Raw genomic sequence first — 15,793 nt, 5'->3', positions numbered from 1 at the left:
GTTGCCATGCCCTCCTCCAGGGGATCTTCCCAGGCAGAGATCAAACCTGGATCTCCTGCACTGGCAGGCAGATTCTTTACTGCTGAGCCACTTGGGAAGTCCATATACGTATGTACTCTCTAGTACATTTATATACAGTGTGTAAATGGACTCTGACACAGGCCTGTTTGTATATAAATAATTTAAGTTACTACTTTCTTATTTGTAGTTCATTTGCTCTATCATAATGTATACTATTGAAATTCAACACAAAATGAATGTCAAATAATTTCTTTGACACTATTTCAGAGGAACAGCTGTGTGTCAATGTATCTTTCCCCTTTGACTTCCCGTAACAGTTGAATAGCCTGTTTCTTTACTGTAATCTTCCTTTCATCTTCTGCATTGCTCTCCTTCTTCTCTCTTTCTCCTTTCCACCTTTTTTCTCTTACATTATTATTTGGTGTTTATTCCTGTTGTTGTCTGGGAAGTACATAAAGAGATCACTTTACCAAGTCCAAGAGCCTGGGGTTATCTTGAAAGAGTGGTGTGTATTTCCAAAGTCACTAACACTATATACCATCTCTCTATCTTCAAACATTTTTTTTTCCTAGTTAAAAAGCAATATTTTTCTCTCTTTTCTGACCCTCTTCTGTTTTCTTTCCTGATCACCCCCAACCCAGCCACATCAGTACAGATATTTCTTAGAGTTTATTCTCTGTATTTCAGCTCACCCTACACATTTTCTTTATTGATTCTGTAAGCCCCCAAAGCGTAAGCTATATGTGGTGCTAAAGTATTTTCTTTCATTGACTTTTCTCTAGAACTTCAGCTTAACATCTCTAGTTGCCTTGTACTCCAAACTTAATTTTTCCAAAAACTTGACTTCTCACTGGTTTTTCCCTATCTCTCTTATGATGAGGGCAATTATTTTATGTGTTCTGCTTACCATTGTATCCTTAGTGCCTAGAGAACTGCTGTCACACCAAGTAAGTTCTCAGTAGATATTTAAATGGTTGACTTTCTTGAATCTTGTAATCATCTTCTACTTCTCTCAAGTAAGCATTCATAGTCTTTGCATCAGTTTTCTTATTCTTAGTCATTCCCTGCAGTCTGTTCCTTGTTAGTTCTTATTGGAATTTTATAGCAGTTTCCTGTTCTTACTGTTTTGATTTCTGCTCTGCCTAGTCTGTACTTCCTATTGGAGCCACCAGCTCTTAAAATAGTTCTGGTCATTGATTCAGCAAGTATTTCTTGAGCACCTACTGTGTTCTAAGGATGCCTAAAATGATACATACTATCCTTGTTCTAAAGGATATCAACCCTGAATATTGATTGGAAGGACTGATACTGAAGCCCCAATATTTTGGCCACCTGATGCAAAGAGCTGACTCATTGGAAAAGACCCTTATGCTGGGAAAGATTGAGGGCAGGAGGAGAAGGGAGTGACAGAGGATGAGATGGTTGGATGGCATCACTGACTCAATGGATGTGACTTTGAGCAAACTCCTGGAGATAGTGAAGGACAGGGAAGCCTGGCGTGCTGCAGTTCACGGGGTCCCAAGGAGTCAGACATGACTTAGTGACTGAACAACAAATCCTTGTTTTAAGGAGCTTATAGTCAAGTAGGGGAAACAGACAAATGAATTTATTAAATGCGATGTGATTAAATGCTTATTATGATATGTTCACAGTTTTCCAAGCTGTAGGAGGAAGAGCCAAGCTCAGCCTAAGGAGGTTGGGAGAAGTTTAAACATAATCTTGAAAATTCAAGGTACATGGAGTTTGTTTATAGAGAGGGACCAGTGAATTTATCTTTACTTTGAGGAAACAGCCCATGTGTATACTCACAGAAGTATTTCAAACCTCTGCTCACAAAACCATTGCTTATGAAGCTGAAGTGCAAACTGAGAGCCCTGCTGCTTTGTTGCTCTACCTTTCCTTCTTTGCTCCCTTTTACTTCCTTCCACTTTTTCCTTTAGTCATGGCTTTAGACCAGTAACAAATTCTGAACTTTGTTCTCTGGGATTTATTCAGATTCTTTTCTCTGTCCTTTTGTTCTGTATGTTGTTAACACTTCACCCCCATCTACTTTCGATTTCTTTCAATCTTCTATTTTTCCAGGCTCGTTGTTTGTTATTTCTGTTGATAACTTTAGGATTTATTGTGATTTAATCATTTAGGGGTAATGTCTGTTTCCTTTGTCAATTTTGAGACCTATCTTAACTCATGTGGCCCTATAGCCACTCTAGAATGGCATGCAAATAATAGGTTCTTGATAAAGTTTTGATTGTACAGATGGAACCATGTCTACATTATTAAGCTGTAGTGTGTGGTCATAATCATGTGTCTGTTGTTAAGGAAGATGAACAGCTTTTGCTTCTGTTGAGGCAAGGTAGAGAGACTTTCTTATATTCCAGGTTCTATGGAAAACTGGGAATCCTATCACATTTATATTTACCTTCCTGTAGAATGGTTTATCCTAGGCATTCACTGAATATCTTCTTTGGTTGAAGGAACACAAACAGCTGTAGGTTTGATTCTTGGCTTTTCCTAACCTGAGGTTGTGAAGTTGTTTTCCTACGTTATATTTTAAAATCCTTTCCAATTGCCTCAATATTTATTTCATTAATCGACCTGAAATTCCTTTTGTGTATGGTGTGATGTATGGGTACAGTGTCATCTTTTTCCATATAGATATGAAAGTCTCAGAATGTAAAAAATTTAAACAACTTTATTGAGATGTAATTTATAGATCATAAAATTAATAGGATTGACCTATTTCAAGTGTGTAGTTGAGTAATTTTTAGTAAATATCCTGAGATGTGAAACTCACCATAGTCCAATTTTAGAATATTTTTATTAGTCCAATAAGATTGCTCATGCTGATGTATAATTAATCTGTCACTGCATTTTTTATAAGTTTTCATCTTGAGTTTTCAGCAGCATCTCTATTACAGGGTTAAACAAGTGATGACAGCAGGTATTTTTTTGTCCTGAAAATAGGTAAAACATTTTCAGAAGAGCATCAATAAGCATGATTTATGCTGTAGGGTGTAGCATCTTACCTTTCTCAGATTCAGAAATCTTTCATATAATTCTTAGTTTGTTGAACTTTTTTCCTTATTTTCTTTTATAGTTGTAAATTGATGTTGAATTTTCTTCAAACATTGTCTCTTAATTTTTTGAGATTATCACATGATTTTTCTTTTTTATTCTGTTAATATGGTGAATTCGACCTTGGATTTCTGGGATTAAACCCAGTTTTTTATCTGCAGCTACATTTGGTTTCTAAGTATTTTTTTTTTTCCTAGTATTTTATTTAAAAACTTTGTAAACAGAAAAGACCTGTTGGTGGTTCTTTTCCCTTTCTCTTTTTCTCATTGGGTGTTAGTATCATGGTTATGCTAGTTAGCTGGATAAAATTGTTAGGTTGGTGAAAGAGTAACTGTGGTTTTGGACTGTGAATTTTAAATCACACAGCTAGGCTCAAACACATCTTTATTAATCAAAATAGGAACCATTACAGTCAACACATTTTTGCTAATGAGAAATAAGTTGGTTTATTCCTGTAGCATAAAAATCCGTGCTTTGGAATGCAGCGAACTCTTGGAAAGCATTATCTTTGGGGGGTTGGGGTAGTATTCTACATTAATGTCAGGAAGGGTCTCTTGTTTGATGTTCTATCTTGACAGGAGTCTGTCCTCCTTTGCCTGTAAGATCATGGAAACTGAACTCTAGATTTGTCAGGGTTGGCAGATGGGCTCAGGGTGTAAGTAGATATAATGTTCCATTTACTTCTCTGGATTCCTGAATTCTCTTAGATTTTGGCCCAAGTAATTTGTAATACTGTAAAAAAAAATGCTGTGTATTTTATATATATGTATAATTTTGTAGTATATATTATAAATATTATATACTATTTTATATATGTAGGTAAGTATATAATTAAATAAAATCATATTTTTTTTGTAATTGAAGGATTAGTTCAAATAACTTAGCTTGTCACTAATGGAAATGAAAGTAAAAATAAAATTTTAAAATTTGGAGAAATGTTCAATAAAATGATTTTCATTAATTAAATAAATGAATTACTATAAATTAGGAAATAGTTATAATTTTTTTCATGTTTATTATGAATATTGTTAATGCTTTTTTTTTTGGTTTGCATCTAATAGTTTTCTTGTTTTAGGGGTAAAAATATTTCCATCATGGCTCATTCAAAGACAAGGACCAATGATGGAAAAATTACCTATCCTCCTGGTGTCAAGGAAATCTCAGATAAAATATCTAAAGAAGAGATGGTGAGACGGTTAAAGGTGAGTAGAATTAGGTTATGTCCTTTGGGCATCCGTTTAGGATAAGTGGAGTTGGGGAGAGCACCTGCAGAAATCATATAGGGCTGTAAGGCAGCTTGGTAAAGCGCCTTGGTAAATCATAAAGGGCTGTAAGGCAGCTTGGCATATTTCATGGCCAAAACTAGTTAGCTGTAATTAGGAGCTAAGAAAGTGGAATAGGTAAAGAATTGTAGAGTTTCCTTAGCTATTGTTAATTGGAGCATAGTTGGAAAGGTGAAGCTTAGGATTTTTAGGGCCTCCTCTCCTGCTGAGTCGCTTCAGTCGTGTCTGACTCTGTGCCACCCCATAGACGGTAGCCCAACAGGCTCTACTTGGGTATAAAAGACAAATCCCCAGTATGCTTATACTCCTTATTATCTGTCGAAAGTTGTCTCCTTTCTCCGATATCTCATTTATTTTATAAAAACAACCATTTTAATTTGATTTTTAATTATTAAAAATTAAATTTAAAAGATTTAATTCTTTCTACTGAGTATTAAGTCTACATTTTACTTTCTTGTATTTTGAAATGAAATTAAAGAGTTTTACTTTTAGCTCTCGGTTTCTGATGTGCAGCAGTGAGTCAAGATGGATGGCGAACTTCCATTCATGAGGCAGTCACTGTATGGTTAAACTCTTCATGTTTGCTTGAATAATATTTCATCTTTCACCATCATTGATGGTCTTCATGATTAAAATGGTTAGAAGAGCAGAGTGGCCAAGGAGATTATTAAACTGATTAGTTCAGATGTTCTTTATTTTTAAGCATTTTTTTTCCCTTCAGTGTTGTATCCACCTAGACATATTGCCGGTTATTAATATTTATGTATATTTCCAGTGTAGAAAGTTTGCCATAATTAATCACTGAAGGCCCAGGAGCCTTACAATACTACTTTATTGCTGCATGATTATTTTTATTAGAAGAAAAAAACCCCTTGTATTATTATAAATTTCACATAAAATCTTAGTATTGTAGCCTATGCATACAATACTGGAATGACAGATATAAGGTGTTTATTATTCAAAGCAAAAGGCATCTTTGAGCAGATTAAGTTTACCAATATGTGGATCTTTTATCTAGTTGGGAGTTTGTGTATATTTTATTAGAAATGGTTAAGCTGCAAACTGTATATGGTATTTTTCATTTCTGAGTATCTACATTTTCTTGACCTATTAAATTTTTAGAGAAAAAGTATGTTTATTTCCTCACATTTGTTTATATTTCAGCAATGATATCATCCTTATTGTCTGCTAAGAAATGAATGGTAAACACAGAGATAGATTCCACTTATAAGCTTTTAGCATTTAGTGTCTTTTATGGATGTTATTTTCTCAGACATCTTTTTTAATTTAAGGACTTTGGCAGTGGCATCCCACTCCAGTACTCTTGCCTGGAAAATCCCATGGATAGAGGAGCCTGGTAGGCTGCAGTCCATGGGGTTGCTAAGAGTCGGACACGACTAAGAAACTTCACTTTCACTTTTCACTTTCACACATTGGAGAAGGAAATGGCAACCCACTCCAGTGTTCTTTCTTGGAGAATCCCAGGGATGGCAGAGCCTGGTGGGCTGCCGTCTATGGGGTCACACAGAGTCAACATGACTGAAGCAACCTAGCATAGCATAGCATGAAGTATTCAAGAGTTTGTAGCACCATTTGAGTTGTACACAGTATTGAGAAATTCCTGTTATCTAACCCTTGCTTATTTTGGTGGAATGATTGCCACTGTGTTCACATACAGTGCTTGTAGTATCCTTTCCTTATTTTGTAGACATTTATGCCCAGCAATAATCTGCTTAGTTTGCTTTTTTTTTCTAATTTACACTTCCGTCTGTTAAGTTTTAGAAAATCTTGTTAATATGTAAGATGTCATTGTTTTTATAATTCCTAGAGTTTCCTGTAATATTTTATTCAAAGTATACTTTCTCTCTCACTCTTGTGAAGAGATTCCAAGGAAAGAACGAGTTCCTTGCATGTAGCTTTCCCTTCCTCCCTCCATAATACACCTAAGTCCGTCAAAGCATATATCTTAAAAGTAATAAAATTAAGAGGTTAGGAGAGTAGCCCTGGACAGTGTACCCTTAAATTAATGTAGTGCCAGACTGGAAGGATTAGTGTATGCCTGGTCCTGGATTCCGGTGTTGTAGAACTGAGGGTCTGTCCTGTGAGGAACACTGTTAGCCACAGCTGCTGTGAGAACTCAGTATGACATTGGGCATTTCATTACCCACAAGTGTTCACTCTGCAGCTGAGTGGAGATCCATGTGCCATGTGTCTCAGTGGCCCAGTCCAGTCCTACTTGTTCATTGGTATTTGTAGCACCACCTAGTGGATGCCAGATGGTCACCTTTGCGTTGTCCCTGACAAGTTCGGCAATTTTGTTAAGTCTCATGTGAAGTAGAAATAGTGCAGGCTGCTAATATTGAAATTAGAGAAAGCCCTTCACAGAGTTCAACTATGTAATTCTTCATGATTGTTGTTTCTGTCCCACTTGTTACACATGCTATTGAGTCTTACTAATGAACTGTCCACCTCATGTTCTCTTTTACTGTAGCACAGGAAGTACTTCATTGGATGCTACAGATAGATACTTTTAGAGGAAACAAAGTGTATTTATTGAAAGTTAACCTTTGTAATTAATATGGTTTTTATTTTCAGGTGAATATATGTTTACATAGAGGATGTCATTATTTGATTTCATTTTATCTTTATATAGATGGTTGTGAAAACTTTCATGGATATGGACCAGGACTCTGAAGAAGAAAAGGAGCTTTATTTAAACCTAGCTTTACATCTTGCTTCAGACTTTTTCCTCAAGCATCCTGATAAAGATGTTCGCTTACTGGTAGCCTGCTGCCTTGCTGATATTTTCCGAATTTATGCTCCTGAAGCTCCTTATACATCCCCTGATAAATTAAAGGCAAGTACTGATTCAGAGAACTGCCAAGATTGACTGATACTTTATCTTTCTAACTGAAACGGGTATTAAAGTATTTAGATTATTTGTTTGGGGTCTTTGACATTAATTGCAGCAGTCTTTTGCTAAACTATTTTTGTTTTCTTTATTTTCTGTAGAATTTCCTCCTCCCCATTAGTACTTAATTTTATAAAACAAGTTCTGATCTTCACAATAAGAAGTTGATTAGTAAAGTGTATTGTATACTTTTTTTTTTTGGCCACTCTGTGTTGCTTGTGGGATCTTAGTCCCCTGACCAGGGATTGAATCTTGGCCATGGTAGTGAAAGTGCCAAGTCTTAACCACTGGATTGCCAGGGAATTTCCTATACTTTTAAAATTATGTCATCATTAGTGCTATCACTTGGGGTACACTTCCTTTTCCTTTTTAAAAATTCATGTGAAGACCATGTTCATTATTGAAAAGACAGTATCTACTGTAAATGTGAATTTATATGAATCCTAATTCATATAATGGAAGATGTGATGTGCATTGTTCTGAAGAAAATACAATGGGCAAATTTTTAATGAAAGGTAGAAAACATACCTAATACTTTATTATGGTAGTTTTAAGTAAAGGCATGTCAATGAAATGATTCTTAAAAGATGGAAAAAGAAAGGGAATAACCTGGTAAATCCAGTGGATAAAAAGAATGAAAATAAGTATAACTGTGCAAAAAAATATTGAGTAAGGCAGGTTAGAAGAACATTAGAAAGACCAGCAGTAATAAAAGATAACTGCGGAAACCGTGGGTTAGAAAATGAGTCCCACGGGAAGATTACTGAGTATGAATTTAAAAAAGACAATTTAGATTTATTATATTTAACAAGTGTTTATGTTAGTTACCTGTTGGGAACTGGGTTTACCTTGGTGAAAAACAGCCCGGACTTGGTTCTATAGTCAGGGACTTGCATTTTAAAAACTGAAATGAGAAACCTGCTCATTTGATCCCTTGAGCCAGGATTCCGGTAAGGAATGCCCAAACTGCTGTGGGCATGTTTGTCTTATATATCTCACAATTGGGGAGATAGGGAACAATATTTGTCATTTAAAAGTAAAGTGAATTATAAGATTTGAGAATGCTCGGAGACTTAAAGTAGATAATGTGAGCTGGTCGGTGCAGTTGTGTACCCAGATGAATTGTGAACCTCTAATTTGAGGTACTTAATTGATTTAAGGAGTAGTTGTATTTAGTAACCATTTTTGAAGAATGTACTTTTGATAGTATTTTTTTTGGAAAGCTACTTAGTAATCTGCATATTCTGTTTCTTCCCTTTTAAATAAGGTTTATCATTTTACTTATAAGGGAATTTTTTTCTCTGTCTTTTTTTTGACAGATGAGCATGCTTCCTTTCTAAAATTAGCTTTTATAATTTTAGCCTTTTCCAAATTTTCCAAAGACATCATCTCCATACAAATTTGACTCAAAGTGATGCTGAACCTATTGTACGCGGGTATAAAGGGATGTGTAATAAAAAGTCAAAAGCAAGAGATGGAGATAGATAGATAAATTGTAGGGAAAAACAAGTATTAATAATTATAATGACTGGGTAGGAAGCCTGACAAGTTAACTTCTAAGGGTCTTTTTAAAATTTCTAAGTTTCTGCAGTCTATTTTCTTTCCACTTGGTGATTTTGTTTTGCAATTTTAAGTTTCCTAAACTGTGTTCTTTCTATACAATTACCATATATAATGCCATTCCACAAACCTGATCAAATCAGCTTTCAGTCATTGCAACGGGTTCGTTCTAATAACAGCATAAGTTTTACTTTACTCGGTTTTCAGGGCTGTTGTTTTTAACTTACTGTAAGATGTTTTTCTTTCTCTACTTTTAGATCATGGTAAATGATTTACTGTCTTCCTTTAAAGGGGGTTAAGAAATTTGGTGTTTTCATGATAATGCACATTTAAAAAATTTGAGGCAAATGCAAGTTTTTTTTTTCTTTTTTTAAACTGGTTCTTTACAGTTTTGTCATCATAGATACATATGAGTGCTGAATTATCTTTAAGAATTTAGTGGATGTTTTCATAATCTAAACAAAACTTTGTCCCTTTTTTTAAGGATATATTTATGTTTATAACAAGGCAGTTGAAGGGACTAGAAGATACAAAGAGCCCACAATTCAATAGATATTTTTATTTACTTGAGGTAAGCAGTATGTTATATTTTGAAGTGACATTTTAAAATGGTTTCTTAACATGTATATTTTTACTAATTAAAATTTTACCCTTTTCACCTCTTAATTTTAGAACATTGCTTGGGTCAAGTCATATAACATATGCTTTGAGTTGGAAGACAGCAATGAAATTTTTACCCAATTATACAGAACATTATTTTCAGTTATAAAGTAAGTTTACTAAAATTATAATCTTTTTTAAATATAAAGAATTTTTAGCTTATAAATGAATCTGCATAAACTGTGTTTTTATGATGAATATCAGAAGGCTTATATTTGTAACTTAAGAATTCATTAACATGATTTTTATAGATACGTTTTGAAAATAAATACAGCTAATTTTGTATTGTAGAGAATAATACAAGAGTGGCATTAATCTGATATAAAAATATTTTTATTATATTATTTTTCTTTTGTTTAAATCACATATTACTGACCCCTTAATTCCTGTGAATCATTTAGTTTTTTGTGTATTCCTTGTAATCATCTGTTAGAATTAACTTCAACAAAGCAGTTTGATGCTCTGAATTTAAGGCCAAACTAAAGTTACATTTGATTTAATTACTTTTGATTGTGAGACTGATAAAAATTAGCAAACGTAATCTTGGAAATGTAGTTTAAAAAATATTTTGGATGCTACTGTAAGATTTTGGAGAGAAGGAAGCTTTAAATGAATATATACAATTGTATTTAATTAATACCTTAATATCATTGTAAAATAAAGTGTGATGTTCCATGTTATGATTAAATCCTATAAATTTCAGGTATGCTTAAATTTAAATGAAATATCAATTTTGAATTTCAGCAATGGCCACAATCAGAAAGTTCATATGCATATGGTGGATCTCATGAGTTCTATTATTTGTGAAGGTGATACAGTATCTCAGGAGCTTTTGGATACAGTTTTGGTAAATCTGGTACCTGCTCATAAGGTAAGTAGCAAAATATACTTGAATATATATCTAAAATCTGTCAACAGTAGGGTCCAGAATTTACTTATGTTTAAAATGCAGTTTGTCCTGCTTTATTCTTAGTTTTGGAGATTTATTGATTAATGTTAATGAACATTAATTGTGTTTAGTAAAACATAATTGTGTGGATCACAATAAACTGTGGAAAATTCTGAAAGAGATGAGAATCCCAGACCACCTGACCTACCTCTTGAGAAATCTGTATGCAGGTCAGGAAGCAACAGTTAGAACTGGACATGGAACAACAGACTCGTTCCAAATAGGAAAAGGAGTACATCAAGCCTGTATATTGTCACCCTGCTTATTTAACTTATATGCAGAGTACATCATGAGAAACACTGGGCTGGAGGAAACACAAGCTGGAATCAAGATTGCAGGGAGAAATATCAATAACCTCAGATATGCAGATGATACCACCCTTATGGCAGAAAGTGAAGAAGAACTAAAGAGCCTCTTGATGAAAGTGAAAGAGGAGAGAGAAGAAGTTGGCTTAAAGTTCAACATTCAGAAAACGAAGATCATGGCATCCAGTCCCATCACTTCATGGCAAATAGATGGGGAAAGAGTGGAAACAGTGGCTGACTTGATTTTTCTGGACTCCAAAATCACTGCAGATGGTGATTGCAGCCATGAAATTAAAAGACGCTTGCTCCTTGGAAGGAAAGTTGTGACCAACCTAGATAGCATATTCAAAAGCAGAGACATTACTTTGCCAACAAAGGTCCATCTAGTCAAGGCTATCATTTTTCCAGTGGTTACGTATGGATGTGAAAGTTGGACTATAAAGAAAGTGCTGAAGAATTGATGCTTTTGAACTGTGGTGTTGGAGAAGACCTTTGAGAGTTCCTTGGACTGCAAGGAGATCCAACCAATCCATCCTAAGGGAGATCAGTTCTGGGTGTTCATTGGAAGGACTGATGTTGAAGCTGAAACTCCAATACTTTGGCCACCTGATGTGTAGAGCTGACTCATTGAAAAAGACCCTGATACTGGGAAAGATAGGGGCAGGAGGAAAAGGGAACGTCAGAGGATGAGATGGTTGGATGGCATCACTGTATCAATGGACATGGGTTTGGGTAGACTCTGGAAGTTGGTGATGGACAGGGAGGCCTGGCGTGGTTCGTGAGGTCACAAAGAGTCGGACACAACTGAGTGACTGAACTGAACTGAAAACATGAAACACTTAATAGTCATTAATTAAATGGAAAGAAGAGATAACAGATTTAATATATGTGATAAAATATCTGTAATAACTCAGTTTTGTATGGGATTATGTTTCAAGGAATATATTAATAGCTACTTAGAAATGGGTTCAATCCCTGGGTTGAGAAGATCCCTGGAGACGGAAGTGGAAACTCACTCCAGTATTCTTACCTGGAAATTTACAGAGGAGTCTGGCAGGCTATGATCTGTGGAGTCTCAAAGAGTTGTACATGACTGAGCGACTAACACTTTCATTTTCTTTTCTTTGATTCTCTTATATATGTTGGGAGATACATAACCAATTAGGGCCTTGGGTAAAAGATAGTGATAGTATAGTTTGAAAGGAGGGGTGAAATTAAAAGAGAAGTCTTTACTAATTTGGAAAGAAGGAAATGTTGATGGCACTGGTATTTCTTGCCTGGGTAATATTAATCAAGTTGTGTGTGTATATGTGTTTGTGTGTTTTATTCTTTGAAAATGACTTAACACTCTGGTTCTGTGATTCACCAGTATAAAGGTCTTTGTAAACTTAAGACCTTTCTTGCAAAATATAATTTAAGTTTATAGCTATACTGCTTTCTCAGAAATATTGCCAGTGAAAAATGACCTCATAATCTAAAATTTCCAAACTTTTAAAATAGTGCCTGAATACTGAAAAATCAGGCACTAACTAAAAATTCAGATAATATATTTATAAGCTAAAAATGATAAATGCCTTTAACAGAATTAAATATAATGATTTTATGTCTTAATGCCTCTGAGTATAAGAGTTAAAAACATGGTAGCTAGGCATAGGAAAGGAGAAGGTGTAAGGTTGGGGGAAAGAAAAGTGTAAATTAAAAATGGTCATTGAGATCAAAATCTTTATTGGACTGTAACAGACATTTAGAGAACTAGGACATAGATCTGAGGAAATTATACAAATACAGTGAGATAAGGAAAACAAAAGATTCTAACAGGTGAAAGAGAGACTGGAAAGGTCCAGTATATCTAAAAGTGATAAAGAACACCAAATAAGAATGGAAACAGAAATTATATGCAAGTATATATTTGCTTAACATTTTCTAGAATTGATGAGAAGCATAAATTTATGAGTGAAGTAACAAAGGGTCATGATCAGAATATAAACAAAACTCAGTGCAGACACATCCTGGAGAAATTGTAGAATGCTGAAATAGAAATAATGTATTCATACAAAGCATCCAGAGGGGAAAAGCATAGCCCTGACAAAGAATAAACCTTAAAGTGATGACTGACTTCTCAGTAGCAAGGACAGATGCCAGAGGATAATGGCCCTGTATTTCACAAAGTGCTAATAAAATAACTACACAGACACAGTTGCTATCCAGTTTGAGTGAACTTAAGACATTAAATATACAACTTGTCAATATACCCTTCCTGAAAGAACTACTACTCTTCAAATACTTTAGAATACTGGAAATTGAAACTTGAAAGAAGTGAAATGTAAGTAGTAGTGGTGAGCAACAAAATGCTCTAAGTAAGAACTGATATAAAGCAAAAACAATAGTAGTAAAAATTGTACTTATTAATTAAAGGGATATTAACAAAATGGTCCTAAACCACAGGATAAAAATACCATGTAAGATTGAATGACTTAATGGAGTCAGTGAGTGATATGATCCTGGTGATGATCAGGAGGATAAAGCTGTAAAAAATTTACTTTGGACTTTAAATGAAATACTTTTGTTAAAATTTTAAGGATTACAATGCAGGGAAGAATTAAAATAAATGTAAATGGACCAAATTTACTACTTCAGGTTATCAGATTAGATTAAAAATAATCCACCTGGTCATTGTTAATAAGAGATAACAAAAATAATTTCATCAAAGGTGACACTAAAAGGATGGGAAAAGTATTTGCCAACACATGCTAACTGAAGGAAAACTGAAGTAGCTTGTATTGATTTTAGGTAGTATAGTCTTTAGTGGGTAGAGAAGGGATTTATACAGTGATAAATTATAGTGCTAAAATGATATCTAACTTGCAATTACATAGGCTAAAAATATTAATATATAAAGCATATATTGAAAAATTATAAGGACAAACTCACAATTTGGTGGGCCATTTTAAAAACTTCCCAGTAATTATAAATCTAATAGACTAGTGGTTCTTGAGGATTTTAAAACACAAAGCTAACAGTGCTGTGGCACTCATAATTAATCTGTCAAAGGAATAAAGCATAATGGAAATTACTAGATATTTAGAAATGATCATTAAATGATATATATTGAATCCTCTGGGATTCAAGTTAAACATTTTGAATACAACTTTATAGTTTTCAGCTCAAAAAGTTATAAAAATATTGTTAGAGTGTACAAATGGTAGAAGAAAGTAAACAATGAAGAATGGAAGTTAATCAAATGGAAAACACAGTGACTGATTTCAGAAAAACCAAAAGTTGGTAATTTAGGTCAGATCAGATCAGATCAGTCGCTCAGTCGTGTCCGACTCCCTGCGACCCCATGAATCGCAGCACGCCAGGCCTCCCTGTCCATCACCAACTCCAGGAGTTCACCCATACTCATGTCCATCAAGTCAGTGGTGCCATCCACCCATCTCATCCTCTGGCGTCCCCTTCTCCTCCTGCCCCCAATCCCTCCCAGCATCAGAGTCTTTTCCAGTGAGTCAACTCTTCGCATGAGGTGGCCAAAGTACTGGAGTTTCAGCTTTAGCATGATTCCTTCCAAAGAAATCCCAGGGCTGATCTCCTTCAGAATGGACTGGTTGGATCTCCTTGCAGTCCAAGGGACTCTCAAGAGTCTTCTCCAACACCACAGTTCAAAAGCATCAATTCTTAGGCACTCAGCTTTCTTCACAGTCCAACTCTCAAATCCATACATGACCACAGGAAAAACCATAGCCTTGACTAGACGAACCTTTGTTGGCAAAGTAATGTCTCTGCTTTTGAATATGCTATCTAGGTTGGTCATAACTTTCCTTCCAAGGAGTAAGCGTCTTTTAATTTCATGGCTGCAGTCACCATCTGCAGTGATTTTGGAGCCCAGAAAAATAAAGTCTGACACTGTTTCCACTGTTTCCCCATCTATTTCCCATGAAGTGATGGGACCAGATGCCGTGATCTTCGTTTTCTGAATGTTGAGCTTTAAGCCAACTTTTTCACTCTCCACTTTCACTTTCATCAAGAGGCTTTTGAGTTCCTCTTCACTTTCTGCCATAAGGGTGGTGTCATCTGCATATCTGAGGTTATTGGTATTTCTCCTGGCAGTCTTGATTCCAGCTTGTGTTTCTTCCAGTCCAGCGTTTCTCATGATGTACCTGCATATAAGTTAAATAAGCAGGGTCATGTCAAATCAGAAAAAGGGAGATGGTATTAATAAACAGTTTTAGAATGAAATGAAGAACAACAAACATTAAAAAGATCAAAAACAATTCCATGAACATTATTTTATGCTAACATATTTGAAATTGGTCAGATTTCTAGAAAATATAACTTGCCAGTTTTTTCTCAAGAGAGAAAATTTTGAATAACCTTTAACCAGTAAAAAAATTAATTGGTTTTAGAAACTCTGTCCATAAAACAAACAAACTCTTCCTCCCAAACAACCATAACAGTAATAATAGTAATAGCCGCAGGACTCAAACTGAGCATGCTGCTGCTGCTAAGTCGCTTCAGTCGTGTCCGACTCTGTGCGACCCCATAGATGGCAGCCCACTAGGCTCCTCTGTCCCTGGGATTCTCCAGGCAAGAATATTGGAGTGGGTTGCCATTTCCTTCTCCAATGCATGAAAGTGAAAAGTTAAAGTGAAGTCGCTCAGTTGTGCCCGACTCTTGCGACCCATGGACTGGAGCCTACCCGGCTCCTCTGTCCATGGGATTTTCCAGGCAAGAGTACTGGAGTGGGGTGCCATTGCTTTCTCCGCAAACCGAGCTTAAAAGAACTTAAAACTCATCACTAGCAGATTTCTATTAATCATTTAAGTGCCATGTAATCCTGATATTTAGAAAGTTTTTCCAGATTGTAAAAAGGAAGGCATATTCTACAATTCACATTATAAGCAGAATATAATCTTCATGGGAAAACTAGACAAAACCCAAGTGCAAGAAAGGAGGATAATTTAATTTAAAATGGCAACCCACTCCAGTATTCTCGCCTGGAGAATCCGAGGACCAGAGGAGCCTGGTGGGC

General features: G+C 35.2%; 1 protein-coding gene across 8 annotated transcripts in view; it reads left to right on the top strand.

The window, feature by feature from the left end:
• Positions 1–15,793, top strand: part of PDS5B (PDS5 cohesin associated factor B) — a 185,508-nt gene that overhangs the window by 65,591 nt on the left and 104,124 nt on the right. For all 8 annotated transcript variants that reach the window (XM_086329422.1, XM_086329419.1, XM_086329418.1 and 5 more), the window contains exons 2-6: positions 4,172–4,298; positions 7,033–7,236; positions 9,335–9,421; positions 9,523–9,620; positions 10,255–10,381. In XM_086329422.1, coding sequence (XP_086185548.1) covers positions 4,191–4,298; positions 7,033–7,236; positions 9,335–9,421; positions 9,523–9,620; positions 10,255–10,381 — 624 coding nt within the window. In that variant the 5' untranslated portion in view covers positions 4,172–4,190. The remainder of the gene's footprint in view (positions 1–4,171; positions 4,299–7,032; positions 7,237–9,334; positions 9,422–9,522; positions 9,621–10,254; positions 10,382–15,793) is intronic.

The sequence above is a fragment of the Bos grunniens genome, chromosome 12 (genome assembly GCF_055505025.1).
Source record: "Bos grunniens cultivar Pamir isolate PY7600 chromosome 12, Bosgru_T2T1.0, whole genome shotgun sequence".
Classification (NCBI taxonomy): Eukaryota; Metazoa; Chordata; class Mammalia; order Artiodactyla; family Bovidae; genus Bos; species Bos grunniens.
Note: the sequence above shows the minus strand (reverse complement) of the source record. Positions and strands in the feature narration are given on the sequence as shown.